Source organism: Pseudophryne corroboree, chromosome 5 (genome assembly GCF_028390025.1).
Source record: "Pseudophryne corroboree isolate aPseCor3 chromosome 5, aPseCor3.hap2, whole genome shotgun sequence".
In the NCBI taxonomy this organism is placed as follows: Eukaryota; Metazoa; Chordata; class Amphibia; order Anura; family Myobatrachidae; genus Pseudophryne; species Pseudophryne corroboree.
This window is the reverse complement of record NC_086448.1, coordinates 844820644-844841637: the sequence shown is the minus strand read 5'-3', so window position 1 is coordinate 844841637 and position 20994 is coordinate 844820644. Positions and strand designations below refer to the sequence as shown.

Genomic DNA, 20994 nt, shown 5'->3' with positions numbered 1-20994 from the left:
AGATCCTGGCCTTTGGCGACAGACGTATCCTCTGGTGCATGTGAAGATGCGATCCGGACCACTTGTCCAACAGATCCAGCTGGAAGGGTCTTGCGTGAAACCTTTCGTACTGTAGAGCCTCATAAGAGGCTACCATCTTTCCTAGGAGGCGAATGCAAAGATGCACTGATATCCGAGACGGTCTTAGGATGTCCCGCACCATTGACTGGATCACCAATGCCTTTTCCATTGGAAGGAATACCCTCTGTGCCTCTGTATCTGGAATCATTCCCAAAAACGGAAGCCTCCATGTTGGTTCCAGGTGAGATTTTGGCAGGTTCAGAATCCAACCGTGATCCTGGAGCAATCGAGTTGATAGGGCGATGCTGTGCAACAGCTTCTCTCTGGGCGGCGCCTTGATCAGCAGGTCGTCCAGGTACGGTATTATGTTTACTCCCTGCATGCGGAGGAGAAACATCATCTCTGCCATCACCTTGGTGAACAACCTTGGTGCTGTGGATAGGCCAAATGGCAGGGCCTGGAACTGGTAGTGACAGTCCTGTAATGTAAACCTTAGATAAGCCTGATGAGGCGGCCAGATTGGAACATGAAGGTACGCATCCTTGATGTCCAGAGACAGCAGGAATTCCCCTTCCTCCAGACCTGAGATCACCGCTCTCAGAGACTCCATCTTGAATTTGAACACCCGTAAATACGGGTTCAGTGACTTGAGGTTTAAAATGGGCCTTACCGAACCATCTGGCTCGGTCCTACAAACAGGTTGGAATAATAACCTTTGTTTTGTAGGTGAATCGGAACTGGAACAATGACCTGAGTCTGTACCAGTTTTTGATTTGCTGCCTGTAAGGTCAAACTTGCCTCTGGAGAAGCTGGTAAGCCTGATTTGAAGAATCTGTGAGTTCCTGAAACTCCAGTCTGTATCCCTGTGTGATAAGATCTTTTACCCAGGAATCCTGGCAAGATGTTGCCCATATGTGACTGAAATAACGTAATCGGGCTCCCACCTGCCTGTCTTCCAGGCAGTGTGTGCCACCGTCATGCTGAGGGCTTTGAGGAAGCAGACCAGGAGGCCTGATCCTGGAAATCTGCAGCAGCGGGTTTTCTGAGTTTACCTCTATTCCCTTTGAAGGTTGTAGAAGAACCCTTGGATTTGCCTTTAATCTTCGCTGTCCGAAAGGACTGCAGAGTTGGACCAGAATAGGTTTTCCTAGCAGGTGCCGCTGCGGAGGGAAGGTGTGTAGATTTACCCACCGTAGCCTTGGATATCCACTTATCCAGTTCATCTCCAAACAGAGCCTCACCCGTGAAAGGTAGACTTTCCACGCCTTTTCTGGAATCCGTGTCCGCAGTCCACTGGCGTAGCCATAAGCCCCTGCGTGCTGACACTGCCATGGCAGTGGTGCGTGCGTTGAGTAGACCAATTTCTTTGATGGCTTCAACCATAAAATTAGTGGAATCCTGGATATGCTGCAGGAGTAAAACAACATCATCCCTTGGTAAGGAATCTAAATCATCAATTAGAATATCTGACCATTTAGCAATGGCCTTAGTAATCCATGCACAAGCAATAGTGGGTCTCTGGGCCACCCCAGCCGATGTGTATAAAGACTTGAGGGTGGTCTCAATCTTGCGATCAGCAGCGTCCTTCGTGATATCTTACTTGATAACCTGGATACCGATGCGTCCACAATCGGCGGGATTTCCCATATCGTCCTATCCTCTGCAGGAAAGGGAAAGGAAGAAATCAATCTCTTAGGGATCTGAAACTTTTTATCAGGGTTAACCCACGCTTCTTCAAAGAGGGCATTTAATTCCTTTGAAGCGGGGAAATTAACAGAGGATTTCTTTTTTGTATTAAAATAAGATTCCTCCTCAGCCTCCTCTGACTTGTCAGGGATATGTAGGACAGTTCTGACAGCTTCAATGAGGGCCTGAATTCCCTGTGACAGGACGGTATCCCCCCCACTCGCATCTACTTTCCCCTCCTCCTGATCTGATGTATCAGGATCCGTGTCAGCCTGGATGATTTGGGCAAGGGTACATTTTTGTGGGCAAATGGTGAGAGCCTGGGGTGCAGGTATGGGAGCTGAATCTCTATGTATCAGGTCATCCATAGACTGCCGTAAGAATTGCGTCTCCTTCTCATTATGAGACATTTTAGTGGAAATATTAGAAATCATCCCTTTTATGGAAGCCAACCACAGGGGTTCAGCCCCACTGGACTGGGAGTGACACACTATCCTGGGTACAGGGTAGTGAGTCCCCAGGGGATGAGAGACATTCCGCTGTACAAGAAACACGGTCCCTGGACATTGTAAAGGGACACCTATACACACACACACACACACACACACACACACACACACACACACACACACACACACACACTGGTGAAAACGCAGTATATGTAGGCAGGGTCTCAGAGAGACACAGAGTTTAGTGCCAGCCACACAGCGTCCCTGTCAGCAGTAAAAAAACGAAGCTGAGTCGCAATAAACAAGCCCCAGTATAGTGTTTATAACAGTTACACTGCTTCCCCCTTCACTAAGACCCCCTGGTACCACAGTGGAGACTTGGGGTCCTGTCAGAGGAGCTGCGCGTCCCTTGTATTGCTGCCTTGTCAGAGCTGCAGAGGGAAATGGCGCCGGAGAGCCGCTGGATCCGCTCAGTGGGGAGCTCCGCCCCCTAAAATGGCGCGCGGCTTCCAGCACTTTATTCTTTATACTGGCCCAAAGGACTTGTAAGATTGTGCTAACTAGCTGTAAAAACCTCTGCTAGCTGTGTGGCCAGTGTGGGTAAGATGGGCGAGATCCGCCGCAGCGTGTGTCCGTCTGAGCCTCCATGGAACGCAGCCTGTAAGTAGAGCTCCCCTCCTACCCTAGTGCCGTCATTTCTGCCGGCGACCCGCTTACTGGGGCGCCGGCGCTGTACTCACCACTCTTCTGGCTCTGTTAGGGGTGGCTGCGTGCTGCGGGAGGGTACGCTCGCCATGGTGGGGCTTGTGAATAGCTCCCTCAGGAGCTCAGTGTCCTGCCAGCAGAGAAACTGGACAATTAACTCTAAGGAGGTTGGGCCATTCTCCCCCCTAAGTCCCACGAAGCAGTCAGGGTGTTGCCTAAACAGTCCTGCCTGAAAATAACAAACAATAAAAATAAAAGTAGAAAGCTCTTCAGGAGCTCTCCTAGCTGTGACCGGCTCCTCCGGGCACATTTTCTATACTGAGTCTGGTAGGAGGGGCATAGAGGGAGGAGCCAGCCCACACTATCAATTTCTTAAAGTGTCCTAGTGGACCCGTCTATACCCCATGGTACTAATGTGGACCCCAGTATCCTCTAGGACGTAAGAGAAAATGTGATCGCACCGGCGATGGCAAGAAGATTGACAGGAAGAGGCCGTTTGTGGGTGGCAACTGACCGTTTCTAGGGAGTGTATGGAAAAATGCAAGGGGGCGTTTTGTGGCAGGATTTGTGATGTCAGCTTTGGCCCTGATCATCGCAGCGGCTGAGTAAGTCCTGGGCTGTGCTCTCCTGCACATGTGATCGCACCCCTGCACAGCGATTAGCCCCTCCCCCTGTAGGCGGTGACTACCTGGTCGCAGGGATGCAAAAAACACCCTCTAGCGATCAGGTCTGAATTACCCCCATAGTGCCATCCGTCCAAAGGACACATCACTCTATATGGACCAGCAAATTCCCCCCGTGCGCTGAAGTATGATTTGGCGCGCTCACAGTGGCCGGTTTCTGTGTCTAGGACCTGCGCAGTGTGCTGATATCCGCGGGAAGCGTCCGCATTTGCGTCAGTATACAGTGAGGGACGATCACGGCTTTGGTCTATAAAGCCCCTCACCGGGGGTCCTTGCTGAATGTCTGTCGGGGTCTTTGCAGTCAGATCGTCCCATTCCCACTCTCTTCTCCATGAGAACTGCGCCCTCGGCAGCCGGATCTCCTGCTGCTCCATGGGGATCCCCAGGACGATGCTGTCCATGAATCTTGGCTTCTGGGCGTTCTCCCTCCTGGGGGGCAGATGCGGCAGAGTATGAATTACAGGGAGTATAACAAGTATTATCCTGGCAGAATGCGGGGGGCTGCAGGCAGGTGTCGCAGGTGGGGTTCAGGTCAGTAAGTGGGTACCTACTGAGATTTAGGTAGACTGACCTCAGCGTTCATTGCCCGGCTCTGGTATAATGGATAACACCCTATTACAGTGGAGTCCGGGCTGGCTGCCGAATGCTGTCGCCATTGAGACCCTTTTACTGATCTGCGGTTTTCTATCTCAGCGGACTCCTCCCTCCGCCATGATCTCTTATACTGGCTGCTCCTGTGTTCCTGGTCTGTGGTATCATCTCCACAACCTCTTCCCTGGCCCCTGCATATCTTCCTGTACCCGTACTCACTGACCTGTGACCCCGGCCTGCCGGCGAGGGGCCATGCGGTGAATGGGATAATCACAGCCTTACCCCTGTGCATTGTGCAGTAGAGGTGGCAGGGTAGGCGGATACAAGAGGCTACTCTACTCTCCTGGAAGTCCGGGAGAACTACTCAGGAGAGGAGTCAGTTACGCCTTTACGTCATAGTGTCCCATAGATGCTACGCGTTTCACCTTTATTAGCATCCCCTCCTAGTGAGTCATCTCTGTGTCTCATTCATTAGTTTCCCCTAGATGCTACGCGTTTCACCTTTATTAGCATCCCCTCCTAGTGAGTCATCTCTGTGTCTCATTCATTACTGTCCCCTAGATGCTACGCGTTTCACCTTTATTAGCATCCCCTCCCAGTCAGTCATCTTTGTGTCTCACTCAGTGTCCCCTCAGCTCCTCATGTGTCACATTCATTAGTGTCCCCTAGATGCCACGTTTCACCTTCATTAGCATCCCCTCCCAGTCAGTCATCTGTGTGTCTCATTTATTAGTGTCCCCTCAGCTCCCCATGTGTCTCATTCATTAGTGTCCCCTACACTCCACGCGTTTCACCTTCATTAGCTTCCCCTCCCAGTCATCTGTGTCTCATTCATTAGTGTCCCCTAGTCTCCACGCATTTCTCCTTCATTAGCATCTCCTCCTAGTCAGTCATCTGTGTGTCTCATTCATTAGTGTCCCCTAGATGCTACGCGTTTCACCTTTATTAGCATCCCCTCCTAGTGAGTAATCTTTGTGTCTCATTCATTAGTGTCCCCTCAGCTCCCCATGTGTCTCATTCATTAGTGTCCCCTACACTCCACGCATTTCACCTTCATTAGCATCCCCTCCCAGTCATCTGTGTCTCATTCATTAGTGTCCCCTAGTCTCCACGCATTTCTCCTTCATTAGCATCTCCTCCTAGTCAGTCATCTGTGTGTCTCATTCATTAGTGTCCCCTAGATGCTACGCGTTTCACCTTTATTAGCATCCCCTCCTAGTGAGTCATCTTTGTGTCTCATTCATTAGTGTCCCCTTAGCTCCCCATGTGTCACATTCATTAGTGTCCCCTAGTCTCCACGCATTTCACCTTCATTAGCATCTCCTCCTAGTCAGTCATCTGTGTGTCTCATTCATTAGTGTCCCCTAGATGCAACATGTTTCACCTTCATTAGCATCCCCTCCCAGTCAGTCATCTTTGTGTCTCACTCATTAGTGTCCCCTCAGCTCCTCATGTGTCACATTCATTAGTGTCCCCTAGATGCCACGTTTCACCTTCATTAGCATCCCCTCCCAGTCAGTCATCTGTGTGTCTCATTTATTAGTGTCCCCTCAGCTCCCCATATGTCTCATTCATTAGTGTCCCCTACACTCCACGCATTTCACCTTCATTAGCTTCCCCTCCCAGTCAGTTATCTGTGTGTCTCGTTCATTAGTGCCCCCTCTGCTCCTCATGTGTCACATTCATTAGTGTCCCCACACTCCACACGTTTCACCTTAATTAGCTTCCCCTCCCAGTCAGTCATCTGTGTTTCTCGTTCATTAGTGTCCTCTCTGCTCTCCGTGTGTCACATTCATTATTGTCCCTTAATGCTTGGGAAATTAGGGCGTGAGATTTGTATATGGAGTAAGGGGCTATAAATTGGCGTCACTTATTCCACGTGTTACAATATTGGGGACTGTCCCCCGTGTGGATTATTATACTAATAGTAAAGCCCCGCTTCATCATTATGCTTAGATATAATATTCCCAGGATTGCTCGTTCTCCTGCGCACACTAGGGACATTGGACGCGCTACGCTGTACAGCGTCTCGTTGGCTTATTTCTGACAAGCAATGAGGCAGCTGTCGGATCACTGAGCCCATACCCGAGAGCTGGACGCGGTAATGGCGGACAGGCAGATGCTGGCAGATATCCTATGCGGTGACCTCCTGTAACCGGAGATATCGGAATGTGACCGCCAGACTCTGGGACAAAGGTGTATTCAGTGGAAACTCACACCTTCAGCTCTGGGTCCTTCACACCCTGACAATGACAGTCTGCTGCCAGGACATTGTGTAAGACATCGGCGGCACTGCCAATGATTAACCCCGCGGGGCAGAGTGCAGAGATAAGGCCCAGCGCCAACACCGAGCTGAGGGGGCAGTGCAGGTGACACTGGACGGGTGATTTAGAATGTAGCTATCAGATGACCCTCTGTCTGCACCTCTTACCCCCCCCCCCCCCTCTCCAGGCAGCACAACATGTTTTTGATTATTGAAACTGTATATAATCCAAACTGTAAATGCCCAATCCTATCATCTCTGCGACCGCCTGGCTATTGTACGTGATGGCGGGGTAAGTCGCAGGTAGTGCCCCCTATGCGCCCCTTCCTGCTCCCGGACTGGCTATACTCTATACTGTATGTCCTCATACGCTGCGGCTTCGGTGCGCCAGGGACCGGGTGGTAGTGACAGAAGTCCTCTGCTAGCTGGCACTGATCAGTGTGACGTGCGACACTTGTACACCGTGTGTGACAGAGTCTGAGTCTGTATACGAGGTGACACAACGCAGCCGCCACGACTTTTCCTCACACCTGACATCCGTTGTGCTTCATCTGCGACTTTGGACATGTATAAAACTAATTCCTGTGCGGTTAGAGTCGCAGCCCGGCGCCTGTACACTGTGTGCGGTGTTACGCTGCATCTGCGCTGGCAGTAAGACGCACAATGTACGGAAAAGGATGCTGCACTGCTCAGCGCGGCTCAGTCACACCGTATGGCGTATTAATGGTATAGGGATATGAAGACACATCTGTAACGTGGTATGTTCCTGCGACTGGCAGAGTGTGAGACTCACCTGAGGTAGATGATGAGCAGAGCGATGAGTGACGCCAGGAGTACACAGCCGACGCAGGACTCCACGATCACCGCCAGCAGAAACGCTAGGAGACATAACATCATCACTACAATCCAGCAGCAGCAGATACACGTCCGGTCTCTATGCCGTCTTGTTCTATAGGCGTTACCCTACACTTCCCCTATGTTCAGCGCTTATACTCTATGGCTGACGGTACCGGTAACTCACCTACAGGCTGGAACTCTGCAGCAGCAGCAGATACATGTGTCAGTCCCGTCTCTATGCCGTCTCATTCTATAGGCATTACCCTACACTTCCCCTATGTACAGCGCTTATACTCTATGGCTGACGGTACCGGTAACTCACCTACAGGCCGGAACTCCACAGCAGCAGCAGATACACGTGTCAGTCCGGTCTCTATGTGATGTCATTCTATAGGCGTTACCCTACACTTCCCCTATGTACAGCGCTTATTCTCTATGGCTGATGGTACCGGTAACTCACCTACAGGCTGGAACTCCGCAGCAGCAGCAGATACACGTGTCAGTCCGGTCTGTATGCGGTCTCGTTCTATAGGCGTCACCCTACACTTCCCCTATGTTCAGCGCTTATACTCTACGGCTGACGACACCGGTAACTCACCTACAGGCTGGAACTCCGCAGCAGCAGCAGATACACGTGTCAGTCCCGTCTCTATGCCGTCTCATTCTATAGGCGTCACCCTACACTTCCCCTAGGTACAGCGCTTATACTCTATGGCTGACGGTACCGGTAACTCACCTACAGGCTGGAACTCCGCAGCAGCAGCAGATTCACGTGTCAGTCCGGTCTGTATGCGGTCTCATTCTATAGGCGTTACCCTACACTTCCCCTATGTACAGCGCTTATGGCTGACGGTACTGGTAACTCACCTACGGGATGATACTAGACTTATAGCAGATTCCATGCTCTGTAAAGGGCTCTGCCTCTGAGAATGATGATTACACCGTGTCTGCCGGATTTCAGCGCTCGCTATAAGAATGACAGCTTTAACCATGTAAGGGATGGGGGTAACGTGTGTCCCTGAGCGCCCCCCGGAAAGTATTGCTGACTACATACTGTATATACATTACAGCGGATCCTAGTCCGAATACAGTTATTACTAATATACACGTTACATCTAAGGATGCTACAGTGGGCAAATAATCCCTACACTTCTCTGGGTGTTCAGGAACTGGGTTCCACGTTACCAGACATGTGCATGCACCCTGTGCTATATAACATAGGATGATCTGTGATATATATGAGGACGGATCATGGAGTTACCACGTCTGCATTTCACTACTTACATTCCTCACAGTTAAAGCCACCAAATCCTAAAGGACACCTAAAAAACAGAGAGTATGATGAGGAGGACGAAACGCCTGGAACTGTATCTTGGAAATCTGTACAAATTGTCACCCATATTGAGGGGCCTATTCATTATCACTTAAGGTCCATTACATGTGTGCAAACGCGAATAACATGACTGATGGCACGTGGGGGGCTCTGAGGCACATTTAAGGGACATGTGTTGTGGTCTGATGTATGTGGGGGCTCTGAGGTACATTTAAGGGACATGTGTTGTGGTCTGATGGTATGTGGGGGGCTCTGAGGTACATTGAAGGAACATGTGTGGTGGTCTGATGGTATGTGGGGGGCGCTGAGGTACATTGAATGGACATGTGTTGTGGTCTGATGGTATGTGGGGGGCTCTGAGGGACATTGAAGGGACATGTGTTGTGGTCTGATGGTATGTGGGAGACTCTGAGGTACATTGAAGGGACATGTGTTGTGGTCTGATGGTATGTGGGAGACTGTGAGGTACATTGAAGGGACATGTGTTGTGGTCTGATGGTATGTGGGGGGCTCTAAGGTACATTGAATGGACATGTGTTGTGGTCTGATGGTATGTGGGGGGACTCTGGGGGGCATTGAAGGGACATGTGTTGTGGTCTGATGGTATGTGGGGGACTCAGGGGGGCATTGAAGGGACATGTGTTGTGGTCTGATGGTATGTGTAGGGCTCTGAGGTACAATGAAGGGACATGTGTTGTGGTCTGATGGTATGTGGGGGACTCTGGGGGGCATTGAAGGGACATGTGTTGTGGTCTGATGGTATGTGGGGGGCTCTGAGGTACATTGAAGGGACATGTGTTGTGGTCTGATGGTATGTGGGGGGCTCTGAGGTACATTGAATGGACATGTGTTGTGGTCTGATGGTATGTGGGGGACTCTGGGGGGCATTGAAGGGACATGTGTTGTGGTCTGATGGTATGTGGGGGACTCTGGGGGGCATTGAAGGGACATGTGTTGTGGTCTGATGGTATGTGGGGGGCTCTGAGGTACATTGAAGGGACATGTGTTGTGGTCTGATGGTATGTGGGGGACTCTGGGGGTCATTGAAGGGACATGTGTTGTGGTCTGATGGTATGTAGGGGACTCTGGGGGGCATTGAATGGACATGTGTTGTGGTCTGATGGTATGTGGGGGGCTCTGAGGGACATTGAAGGGACATGTGTTGTGGTCTGATGGTATGTGGGGGGCTCTGAGGTACATTGAAGGGATATGTGTTGTGGTCTGATGGTATGTGGGGGGCTCTGAGGTACATTGAATGGACATGTGTTGCGGTCTGATGGTATGTGAGGGGCTCTGAGGGACATTGAAGGGACATGTGTTGTGGTTTGATGGTATGTGGGGGACTCTGAGGGACATTGAAGGGACATGTGTTGTGGTTTGATGGTATGTGGGGGGCTCTGAGGTACATTGAAGGGACATGTGTTGTGGTCTGATGGTATGTGAGGGACTCTGGGGGACATTGAAGGGACATGTGTTCATTGTGTTGTGGTCTGATGGTATGTGGGGGGCTCTGAGGGACATTGAAGGGACATGTGTTGTGGTCTGATGGTATGTGGGGAAGTCAGATGGCATGGGAAGGTCTGAAGGACAATGAAGAGGCATATGTAATAGTCTAAACAAGTTTTTGTATATTTTTGTCGGTCTCCTAAACTTTGAAACTGGCTCCTGGATTGTAGAGAAATGTGTGGACTCTGGATATGAGATAAATGTGTGTAAATGACTGTAATAACTGTGTGAGTGAATGAATGTATAATGACCGGCGTCGGCTGTGCCGTCATCTTGTGTCTAGTCTATGAAATCATCCGACCACTGGTAATGTTTTGGCAGAATTCTCTGGAGAGAGAATTGACTACATAGGAGAGGAATGGGTTAAACATTCTGTGAGGGGTGGACCTAGCTGTGAGGTAGTACAGCCTTAGGAAAAGGGGGAGGGTTAGGGTATATATAGGCTGGAGTGGCCATTTTGGGTCTCTTTCCAAGTGAATTTCCTTGGGGTGAGTGCTGCTTGGCAGATTTTCACCCTTACTTTATTTCAATTTAAAAGTTTTATAAACTAGGTAGAATGGCCTCCAGCCGCCCACGCCGGTCCGCTGGTGCCCCAGCCCGTTACCAGTCCGGTGAGGCTGGTCCCGGGGCAGGGGTGTCCGGCTCTGACGAGGCCGTAACTTCCCCTGGGGCCTCTCAGATGGCTGGGGGTTCGGAGCGCAGAACGCGCTCCTCTGGCGACCCTGTGTTAGTTGGCAGCGTCGGGTCTGCCTCTGCAGGCGGGCGCGGTCGGCGGCCTGGGGCGGCTCGGAGGTCTGGCCTCCCGGAGAGGGGCGAACAACAGCCCTCGCCTCCGGGGCCGGCCAGGGGTGCAGGGAATGCGGGAGCCCGCGGGCGCACGTTGGCGCGCCTCGCCGGGCGCCTTTCGGCTCCCTCTCCTTCGACTCCCGCACACTCACGCTTGCCGGGGCCGGATAGAGGCCCCGGGCGGGTGGTGAGAGCCGGGAGGGAGGTATTTACGATCCAGGCCAGGCCCGTCACGGGGCCCAGCGCTGGATCGGCGGGCGCACAAACAGAGACCTCAGCGGAGGGCGCCCGGGCAGTGCGCGGTGGGGCGTGCGCGCGCGCCCGCGCGCGGCTCCAGCGGCGTCTCTCGCGCACGTGTGCGCGCAGCGACGCCGCAGCGCTCTGTATCCCCCCAGCCCTCCTCGTTGGGGCCGGTTTCCGGCGGGACGAGGGGGGGGAGGATGCCTGGCGGGGATCAACCAGGTTTCTGGGGGAATGAGCCCAGCGGTGCTGAGGGCACAGCATCGCGGGCACATAGTGTTACAAGGAGCGGGGCCAACCAGGCTGGGCGAGCCGGCTCCGTCCGGCGGCAGGTTGGCCTCAGGGAAGGGGCAGGGCGAGGGCCAGCTATCACTCCCAGGGGGCCGGGGCAGGCCAGTGCAGGTCGTATGGAGGGGTGTATATCCGGGGTGAGGTATCCTACCATGGCGGACCCCTCCCCCCAGGGCCGACCTGGCCGCGGTACGGATGGGTCCTGGCTGCCCATGCCCAGCGGCGGGTCTACTCGCCGCGTGCCTCCCATACGGCAGCCATCGGGCGACGTCTCTACGTCACGGGGTCACGCTGAACCGCAAGGCGCGTTTGCGTCGGCCCTCGCCACGGTGGTGGCGGCGTTGGGTCCGCTCGCCGTGGCCCCGGAGCTCGAGGGCGGGTCCGGGGGGGTGCCGGCCGGATCAGGCGCCGGGGCGTTGTCGGCCGCCCAGAGGGTAGCGCGTGCGTGCCGGGAGCTTGGTGCGGCCGCGGCACAGCTGCATCAGCAGCCGCGGCGAGACGAGAGTGTGCAGTCATCTGGCACGCCTGCGCCTGGACGGGCTAGGCGCACGCCACTGTTTGTGTCCGGGTCCTCTCTCCCTCTTCTGCCCACAGATGTTCACGCAGATACAGGGGTACCGGAATCGGAAGATGAGGACGTTACGTACGTCGCACCTGAGGAATCTGAATCTGACCAATCTACGGCTTCAGGTGAGGCGGTACAGTCGGAGTCGTTTGCACGTACGCCCTCGGGTTCGCGCAGCTCTTCCCTTTCCTCCTCTTCTTCCTCTTCTTCCTCCTCCTCCCTTTTTTCGGCAGCGTCCGACGTCAGTAGCACGACAAAGGCGAAGAAAAGGGCAACCAAATACGCCAGGAAGGCAGCTGGCCAACAGGAGAGGCGTAAGAGGCGAAGGAGGCTTAGCAAAGAATCTCGCAGGGCCAGGAAGCGACGCGACCTGCCAGGCGTGGTCCGCTGCGAGTATACCGCTGTCATGCGGGGGCTTAGGGATAGCTGCAGCAAGAGGATTCGCAGGGGGGACTACGTAGATGTCTTCGTCTTGACTAAAGACGCTAAAAGAGAGTTTAAGGCAGCAACCGCTAAGAAAGGAATAGGGGCCGAGGCGTTCCGCACGTTTGATAACTGGCTGGCGGGTTTTTGGGTTTTCGCGGCTTGTTACCTTGAGGACAGGCCAGAGGAACATATGAATGTCATCCGGTACCTACATCTCGTGCACGATATGCAACGCACGTCGGCGGGTAACGAATGGCATAGGTATGATGAGGAATTCCGGGAGAAGCAGGACGGGTTGTACGTTATGGACTTCGGTTTCAAGGACGTGGAGGTATGGCTTAAGGTCACCAGGGCCTCGCAGCAGGCCAAGGAGCCCCGGAGCGCAGGGGCGGACGGACACCGTGCTGGGCCGTCCGCCCATGCGCCCGGCGCGGACGGCGGGTCGGCCAAGACAGGTAGGTCGGCCGTCCGGGCTGGGAAACAGCCCGCAACGAAATGATTATGTTTCGCGTTTAACAACGCTGCATGTTCCTACGGCAAGCAGTGTCGGTTCCGTCACGCTTGCCTCCATTGCGGGGGTTCCCACCCTGCCTCCTCCTGCTTCAAGAATACTCGGCAGGGTCCCCGTTCTAAGCAATCCTACTCGAGAGGGACACCCGGCGGGGGCGCTCCACAGGGCGCCAACGCCAATTAGGTTAAAGGCTATGCGTAAATGGTTGGATTGGTATCCGAATAAGGAGGATGCCAGGTTTTTATACGAAGGTTTTAGTTTTGGTTTCCGCTTGCCTGTTGCGAGCGATGTTACGGTTCGGGCACAGAGGAACCTCCAGTCTGCTCGGGCCTTGCCTTTCGTGTTGCGGGAAAAAGTCGATAAGGAGGTCAGGCTGGGCAGGATGGAGGGGCCATTTGCAACACCCCCAGTGGCGGATCTCGTCATCTCCCCGGTGGGAGTGGTACCCAAGAAAACACCCGGGTCCTTCCGACTGATCCAACACCTTTCCTACCCAGCGGGGTCCTCGGTCAACGATGCTATACCTCCGGCTCATTGCTCGGTAGTGTACCAGTCGTTTGACGAGGCGCTTAATTTGGTCCGCAGCTACGGCGCTGGGGCCCTCATGGCAAAGATTGACGTCGAATCCGCTTTTAGGTTGCTACCCCTCCATCCGGACTCATTCCGTTTTATGGGTTTCCGGATTGGGTCGGAATATTTCATTGACAAATGTTTGCCGATGAGGTGTTCCGTTTCATGCTCGTATTTTGAACGTTTTAGCACCTTCCTGCATTGGTGCGTGGAGTCTTCGTCGGGTGGGCACGGGGTTGCCCACTACCTCGATGATTTCCTTTGTACGGGGCCGGCGGGTTCGCCGCGGTGCGGCAACCTGCTTTTCAGTATACGAGCATTGTTTTGTCATTTCGGAGTGCCAGTGGCCGAGGACAAAACGGAGGGACCGATCTCTTGCCTGTCATTTCTGGGAATCGAGATCGACACGGTGTCAGGCGAGTGTCGCCTTCCTTTGGACAAAGTGGCTAAGCTTCGCGAAGCCATTGGCCAATTCATGGGTTCGCGTAAGGTTAAGCTGCGGCAGGCGCAATCCTTGCTGGGCATGTTTAACTTTGCTTGTCGGGTCATCCCGATGGGCAGGGTTTTCTGCCGGAAGTTAGAAAGAGCGACCGCGGGGTGTGCCAGGCCGCACCACTTTGTACGCTTGTCCGCGGAGTTAAAAAGGGATCTGGCAGTATGGGCCTCGTTCCTGGAGGATTTCAACGGTGTGCGCATATGGCAGGCACCAACGGTCGACAGCGCCAGATTGCAGCTTTTCACCGACGCGGCAGGAGCCTCCGGTTTTGGTTGCTATCTTGAGGGATCTTGGTGCGCGGCATCGTGGCCAGCAGACTGGCACCAGGCGGGTTTCACTAAGGACCTTCTGCTCCTGGAACTCTTTCCCATCATGGTTGCGCTGGAAATCTGGGGCGAGCGGTTAGCGCATCGCAGCATCCTGTTCAGATGCGACAATCTGGGCGTGGTGCACGCGATTAACAACCAGAGGGCAAAATCGCTGGTAGTGCTTCGGGTGCTAGGGCAGTTGCTGCTTACTTGCCTGCGCAGGAATGTGTGGTTTCGGGCACAACACGTACCGGGTCTAGAAAATGGGGTCGCTGACGCGCTATCGCGAGGACAATGGGAGAGGTTTTACTGGTTGGCTCCCGAGGCCCAGGAACGAGGTTTTCATTGTCCCGGTTATGTCTGGCAGGTCATCAAGCCGGACTGGAAGGTCTAGCACTGCGTTCGGTCGCGCCATCCACGCTTAAGGCTTACAAGCAGGCCTGGAGCGAATGGGAAGAATTTGCTAGAGGACGGAAGCAACGAGGTAAGAGCGGGCATCGGATGATGCTTTCTTTTATTTGGCAGCTTTATGTTTCAGGTAGGTCTAGAGCGGTGGTGTCCCGGTACTTGGCTGGCATTGCTTTCTTCTGCAGAATTAAAGGGGTTCCCGATTTGACAAAATGTGGGATTCTGCTTAAGGCTATGAAAGGATGGGCGCGCGTAGCACCTACGCCGCCTGACAGAAGGCGGCCCATTGATGCGGGGTTGCTGCCAGGCATCATTGGGTCGGTTGGAGCCATCGCATCATCTATGTTCGAATCGCTGCTTTTTAGATTGGCGTTCTCTATGGCTTACCACGGCGCCTTTAGGATATCGGAGTTGGTAGCGCCTTCTAAGCAAACTGATTCGCGCATGCTGGTAGAGGACGTAGTGGTGAGTGGGAGGTCCTTGCTGTGCAGATTGCGACGCTCTAAGACGGACCAGGTGGGGAAGGGCCGATGGGTCACCCTGGTTCCGGCACTTGAGGAGAGCATATGCCCAGTACGGTTGGCAGTACAATATGAGGCAGTGAGGCCCGACTGTCGGGGGTCGTGGTTGCTGCACTATGACGGGCTGCCAGTAACGAAGTTCCAATTTCGGTGGATGATGGGTCGCTGTCTGACGAGCTTGGGCCTTTCCCCCTCCCACTTCGGTACACACTCCTTCCGCATTGGGGCTGCTACGGCGGCAGCGGCCGCGGGTTTTTCGGGAGCCCAGATCCAGGCGGTGGGACGATGGAAGTCGTCCTGTTATAAGCGGTACATTCGCCCCGTCGCCTGAGATGTTTTGCTTAAGCGTAGCTGGCCTTCATAAAGTTAAAGTAAGATCATGTTTGCTTGGTGTTTATGCATATGTTATGTTCGCTGTACGTTGGTTTGTTTACCCGTGTGTGATCCTACTCAGGGATTAGCCACTCGCCGCTGCTGGCGTGAGCCGGCAGTGGGGGTCTGGAGTTATGTTGCGATTTTTGCCTGACTTGACGGACTGAATTCTAATCATTAATTAGGCTGATCTGTTCTAATCTAAGTCCCTCAGCAGGTTTTTATGCTTTCACCTCCAGCTGAGTTATTTCATGTTTTACCCTTTTTTTTATACCCCCTCCCCCCCCCCCCCCCCCCCTCTGTTTAATTTCGTTTTGTTTCTTTTGCCTTTCCCTTAATGTCTTAACGCTTTTACTTCAAATTGGTTAGAAGCTCGGGAGATCGGCTAGGCCGTGTCTGCTGCGACATTAGGAATAAAAATTTTTTCTTTTTGGCAGATCCTTCAGGTTAACAAAATTACATTTATGGCGTAGAATTATAGTAACGCATTTTACCCCTTTTTCCTTCCATTCAGGTTGTTTCGCCGATGGCTTGTCCATTTGGGTGGTCGGCCACTCGTATGTCTTTTGGGCAGCAAGGTTTTTGGCCTCTGATACTGCTCAGAGGTTTCCTGGAGGTCAGGGAATCAGATGGCTTGGTTGGCGAGGAATGATGTGGAAAGATCTATTGAGTAGACTAGTCAGTCAGGCCAGGAAGCATGGAGTTCCCAAGGTTTTGGTTGTCCACTTAGGTGGCAACGACCTAGGGAAGGGGACTTCCTTGGAGCTACGGTGGGCCATGATACAAGATCTGGCAAGGGTGGCCGCAGCATGGACCGATTGTATATTGGTATTTTCCCTGATGGTGCCAAGGTTGAGTTGGCGAGGTGTGAAGGACGGACGCGTAATAGATGAGGCCAGGATAAAGGTGAATGGGGCGGTGGCGAAGTGGGTCTTGGCCCACGGAGGTAAAGTGGTTCGCCACCCTAGGATTCGGTTCCGAGACAAACACCTTTTTCGGCCTGATGGTGTGCATCTATCCAATGAGGGGATGATGTTTTTCCTGGAGGATCTGTTCCTAGTGTTGCAGGAGTTAGGGTAGGTTATGGTGGCGGTGCGAGGACTCTGGGATGGAGTCCTTCGCTTTTGGCGGAAAAGAACGGCAGTTTGTAGTTGTATGGTTTTTTATAGGTAGTAAGTTTCAGTGTTATGTGGTTTAGGTGCACTCACCTCCATCGACTTAATGGCCGCTCGACCACCCATCCGGGAGGCAGCGGCAGGGCACCCAGGAGCGGTGGGAAGTCACTGTGGGGGTTGTGTTGACACCTATTACCGGTTTTGATAGGGTGCTGGACGGTTTCGGTCAGTTTACCATTTTAAGTTTACCAATAGTTTAATAGAGCCGTTCTTTTTTCTGCCACCATTATGCCGGCTGATTCGGCATCTTAACAAATTTTTTCCAATTACAGGTTTTGCTATGGTTAGGGTCAAATAAATAGCTAGCAATTTTTCTGCCAAAATCATGTCTCCGTGTCTTTATTTACTGGTATAAGAGGTAACTAAGGTTTACTTGAATAAAGGGGGTCCACCAAATATCACTAGGATGTTTATTACTTCTAGCAGGGCTGCTGGCTGGTAAAGTCCCCCAGTCCCCACATTTACAGTCCCAACTTTTATCAGGTGGTTTCTTGCTCAGCAGAATCCGGTGGGCATGGTTACAGCACCTTTTCCGTGCACCAGTTTCCATAGATGTTCCCAAGGTAAAGGAATGGGCGGTGAGGGCAGAACATGGGACACAGAGGGACTGTGGCTAGGTATGGGAATCAGAAGATGGCTGCTGCCCTCTGCTGGACAATGCTGCAAATTGTCACACAGTCACTGAGTACTGCTGGATGATACATTCCGGGCCTGAGACGCACGGAGGTCGGCATAAAGCAACTAATCGCGTACTGCGCACGTGCCCCGGGCTGCAATCTCATCCCACGCAGGATTCTGGGGTCTATTTGTGAAGCAGTGAAAAGTGTGGAGAAGTGAGTCAGTAGAGAAGTTGCCCATGGCAACCAATCAGCACTGAAGTAACATTGATCATTTGCATACTATAAAGTTATACAGAGCTGCAGATTGGTTGCCATGGGCAACTTCTCCACTCTTTTCACTGCTTCGTGAATAGACCGAGTGGTATTATGCATCAGCGCCATTTCTCTGTGGTGGCTAAATCGGCGTTTCTGAGTTACTCGCTATTCCGAGGCGTGCCCATGAGGACGCGAGCATAATCGCATTAACATTCCCTTTGCGGGACATACGCATCACCAATGCAGCCACGTTCGGACCTGCGTGCAGCTGGGAACCGGGCTCTGTACCTGGCTAGGACCGCAATCTTATCGCCCTCTTCTGCAGCCACACCCGAGTGTCCGGGTGATGCGGGACAGGTGTATATGAATTGGCATCATGTCATGGCGCCATACGCATCATTATCCGATGGGTGGGGCTTATGGCCATGCTGTTTGTGGCCACTCGCTGTTTGGTGGTCGATGGCACAGTTTGCACATTCTGCCCACCATGCTGGCGGGAGAATTCCCTGCGAGCCCTCACTGCGGTCCCAGAGCGCCATACTGTAAGTAATACCACGTGGGGCCGTGGAACAATGTACAAACCTTTCGCACTGGTCCTCTGTCCGCTGGAAGCCGCTTGCACATGCTGCAAAATAAGGTTCAAGTCATTAGAATTGCCCACAATGCATTGCACTAGTCAGCGACTACGCCACATGGTAACTGGGCGACATTAGTATTAGGCGTCCGCTGACGTGTGTCCGGCCTGTGTCTGGGGCGTCTCTGTACATTAGCAGGTGTATCTCTGGACGATACTGAGCCAGGTGGGTGTGAGCTGGACCTCGCCTTGTGGTAAATGGGCGTTTCTGGGTGGCAACGCTGCGTTTGCTTTAAAGACATTCCCTCTCATGGGCGTATTCTCAATGATGTCGTACAGCCAGTATGGAGCAGGTGGCAGATCACACGTATATGACTAGGGGGCGGGGCCAAAATGACAAGATTAGCATATACTCGCAGCACTAGTTACCCCCACCCCTTCATGGAGCGCGATATTTACCAGGAAGTGGGCGAGATGTGGGACGAGCACCCACTCTTCTGGAAATGGGGGGGCTACGCTAATCAAGAGTCTGCGTCAGGTTCCGAGAAGGTAGATAATTTGGCATGATGTAGTAAATCCCACTTCTGCGGCTTCCGGCGGAGACAGTTACTGTGTGGTCATGTCAGAATCAGGCGCGTAATACCCACCAACAGGCAGCCTAGAACAGTCCCCAGCCGGCAATGAGGCGTCTAATAGGTGGCTATTCATAGGCAGAATGTACGGAATCACCTCAATTAGGAGCCGCCATGTGACAGAATCACCTTGATTAGGAGCCGCTATGTGACAGAATCACCCGATTAGGAGCTGCCGTGAGACAGAATCACCCGATTAGGAGCCGCCATGTGACAGAATAACAACGATTAGGAGCCGCTATGTGACAGAATCACCCCGATTAGGAGCCGCCATGTGACAGAATCACCCCGATTAGGAGCCGCCATGTGACAGAATCACCCTGATTAGGAGCCGCCATGTGACAGAATCACCCCGATTAGGAGCCACCATGTGACAGAATCACCCTGATTAGGAGCCGCCATGTGACAGAATCACCCCGATTAGGAGCCGCCATGTGACAGAATCACCCCGATTAGGAGCCGCCATGTGACAGAATCACCCCGATTAGGAGCCGCCATGTGACAGAATCACCCCGATTAGGAGCCGCCATGTGACAGAATCACCCCAATTAGGAGCCGCCATGTGATAGAATTACCCCAATTAGGAGCCACCATGAGACAGAATCACCCCGATTAGGAGCCACCATGTGACAGAATCACCCCGATTAGGAGCCGCCATGTGACAGAATCACCCCGATTAGAAGCCGCCATGTGACAGAATCACCCCGATTAAGAGCCGCCATGTGACAGAATCACCCCGATTAGGAGCAGCCATGTGACAGAATCGCCCCGATTAGGAGCCGCCATGTGACAGAATCACTCCGATAAGGAGCCGCCGTGAGACAATCACCCGATTAGGAGCCGCCATGTGACAGAATCGCCCGATTAGGAGCCGCCATGTGACAGAATCACCCCGATTAGGAGCCACCATGTTACAGAATCACCCCGATTAGGAGCCGCCATGTGACAGAATCACCCCGATTAGGAGCCGCCATGTGACGAAATCACCCGATTAGGAGCCGCCATGTGACAGAATAACAACGATTAGGAGCCGCCATGTGACAGAATCACCCAATTAGGAGCCGCCATTTGACAGAATAACAACGATTAGGAGCCGCCATGTGACAGAATCACCCGATTAGGAGCCGCCATGGGACAGAACCACCCCTATTAGGAGCCGCCATGTGACAGAATCACCCCGATTAGGAGCCGCCATGTGACAGAATCACCCCGATTAGGAGCCGCCATGTGACAGAATCACCCCGATTAGGAGCTGCCATGTGACAGAATCACCCCGATTAGGAGCTGCTGTGAGACAGAATCGCCCAGATTAGGAGCTGCTGTGAGACAGAATCACCCGATTAGGAGCCGCCATGTGACAGAATCACAACGATTAGGAGCCGCCATGTGACAGAATTGCCCCGATTAGGAACCGCCATGTGACAGAATCACCCCCCGATTAGGAGCCGCCGTGAGACAGAATCACCCCGATTAGGAGCCGCCATGTGACAGAATCACCCGATTAGGAGCCGCCATGTGACAGAATCACCCCGATTAGGAGCCGCCATGTGACAGAATAACAACGATTAGGAGCCGCCATGTGACAGAATCACCCCGATTAGGAGCCGCCATGTGACAGAATCACCCCGATTAGGAGCCGCCATATGACAGAATCACCCCGATTAGGAGCCGCCATGTGATAGAATTACCCCAATTAGGAGCCACCGTGAGACAGAATCACCCCGATTAGGAGCCACCATGTGACAGAATCACCCCGATTAGGAGCCGCCATGTGACAGAATCACCCCGATTAGAAGCCGCCATGTGACAGAATCACCCCGATTAAGAGCCGCCATGTGACAGAATCACCCCGATTAGGAGCAGCCATGTGACAGAATCGCCCCGATTAGGAGCCGCCATGTGACAGAATCACTCTGATAAGGAGCCGCCGTGAGACAATCACCCGATTAGGAGCCGCCATGTGACAGAATCGCCCGATTAGGAGCCGCCATGTGACAGAATCACCCCGATTAGGAGCCACCATGTTACAGAATCACCCCGATTAGGAGCCGCCATGTGACAGAATCACCCCGATTAGGAGCCGCCATGTGACGGAATCACCCGATTAGGAGCCGCCATGTGACAGAATAAC

General features: G+C 53.1%; 1 protein-coding gene across 1 annotated transcript in view; it reads right to left on the bottom strand.

The window, feature by feature from the left end:
• Positions 1 to 20994, bottom strand: part of LOC134929703 (protein HEG-like) — a 70265-nt gene that overhangs the window by 3363 nt on the left and 45908 nt on the right. The window contains exons 4-7 of the mRNA XM_063925281.1: positions 18240 to 18282; positions 8559 to 8596; positions 7231 to 7315; positions 3847 to 4012 (exon numbers count right to left, since the gene is read on the bottom strand). Coding sequence (XP_063781351.1) covers positions 3847 to 4012; positions 7231 to 7315; positions 8559 to 8596; positions 18240 to 18282 — 332 coding nt within the window. The remainder of the gene's footprint in view (positions 1 to 3846; positions 4013 to 7230; positions 7316 to 8558; positions 8597 to 18239; positions 18283 to 20994) is intronic.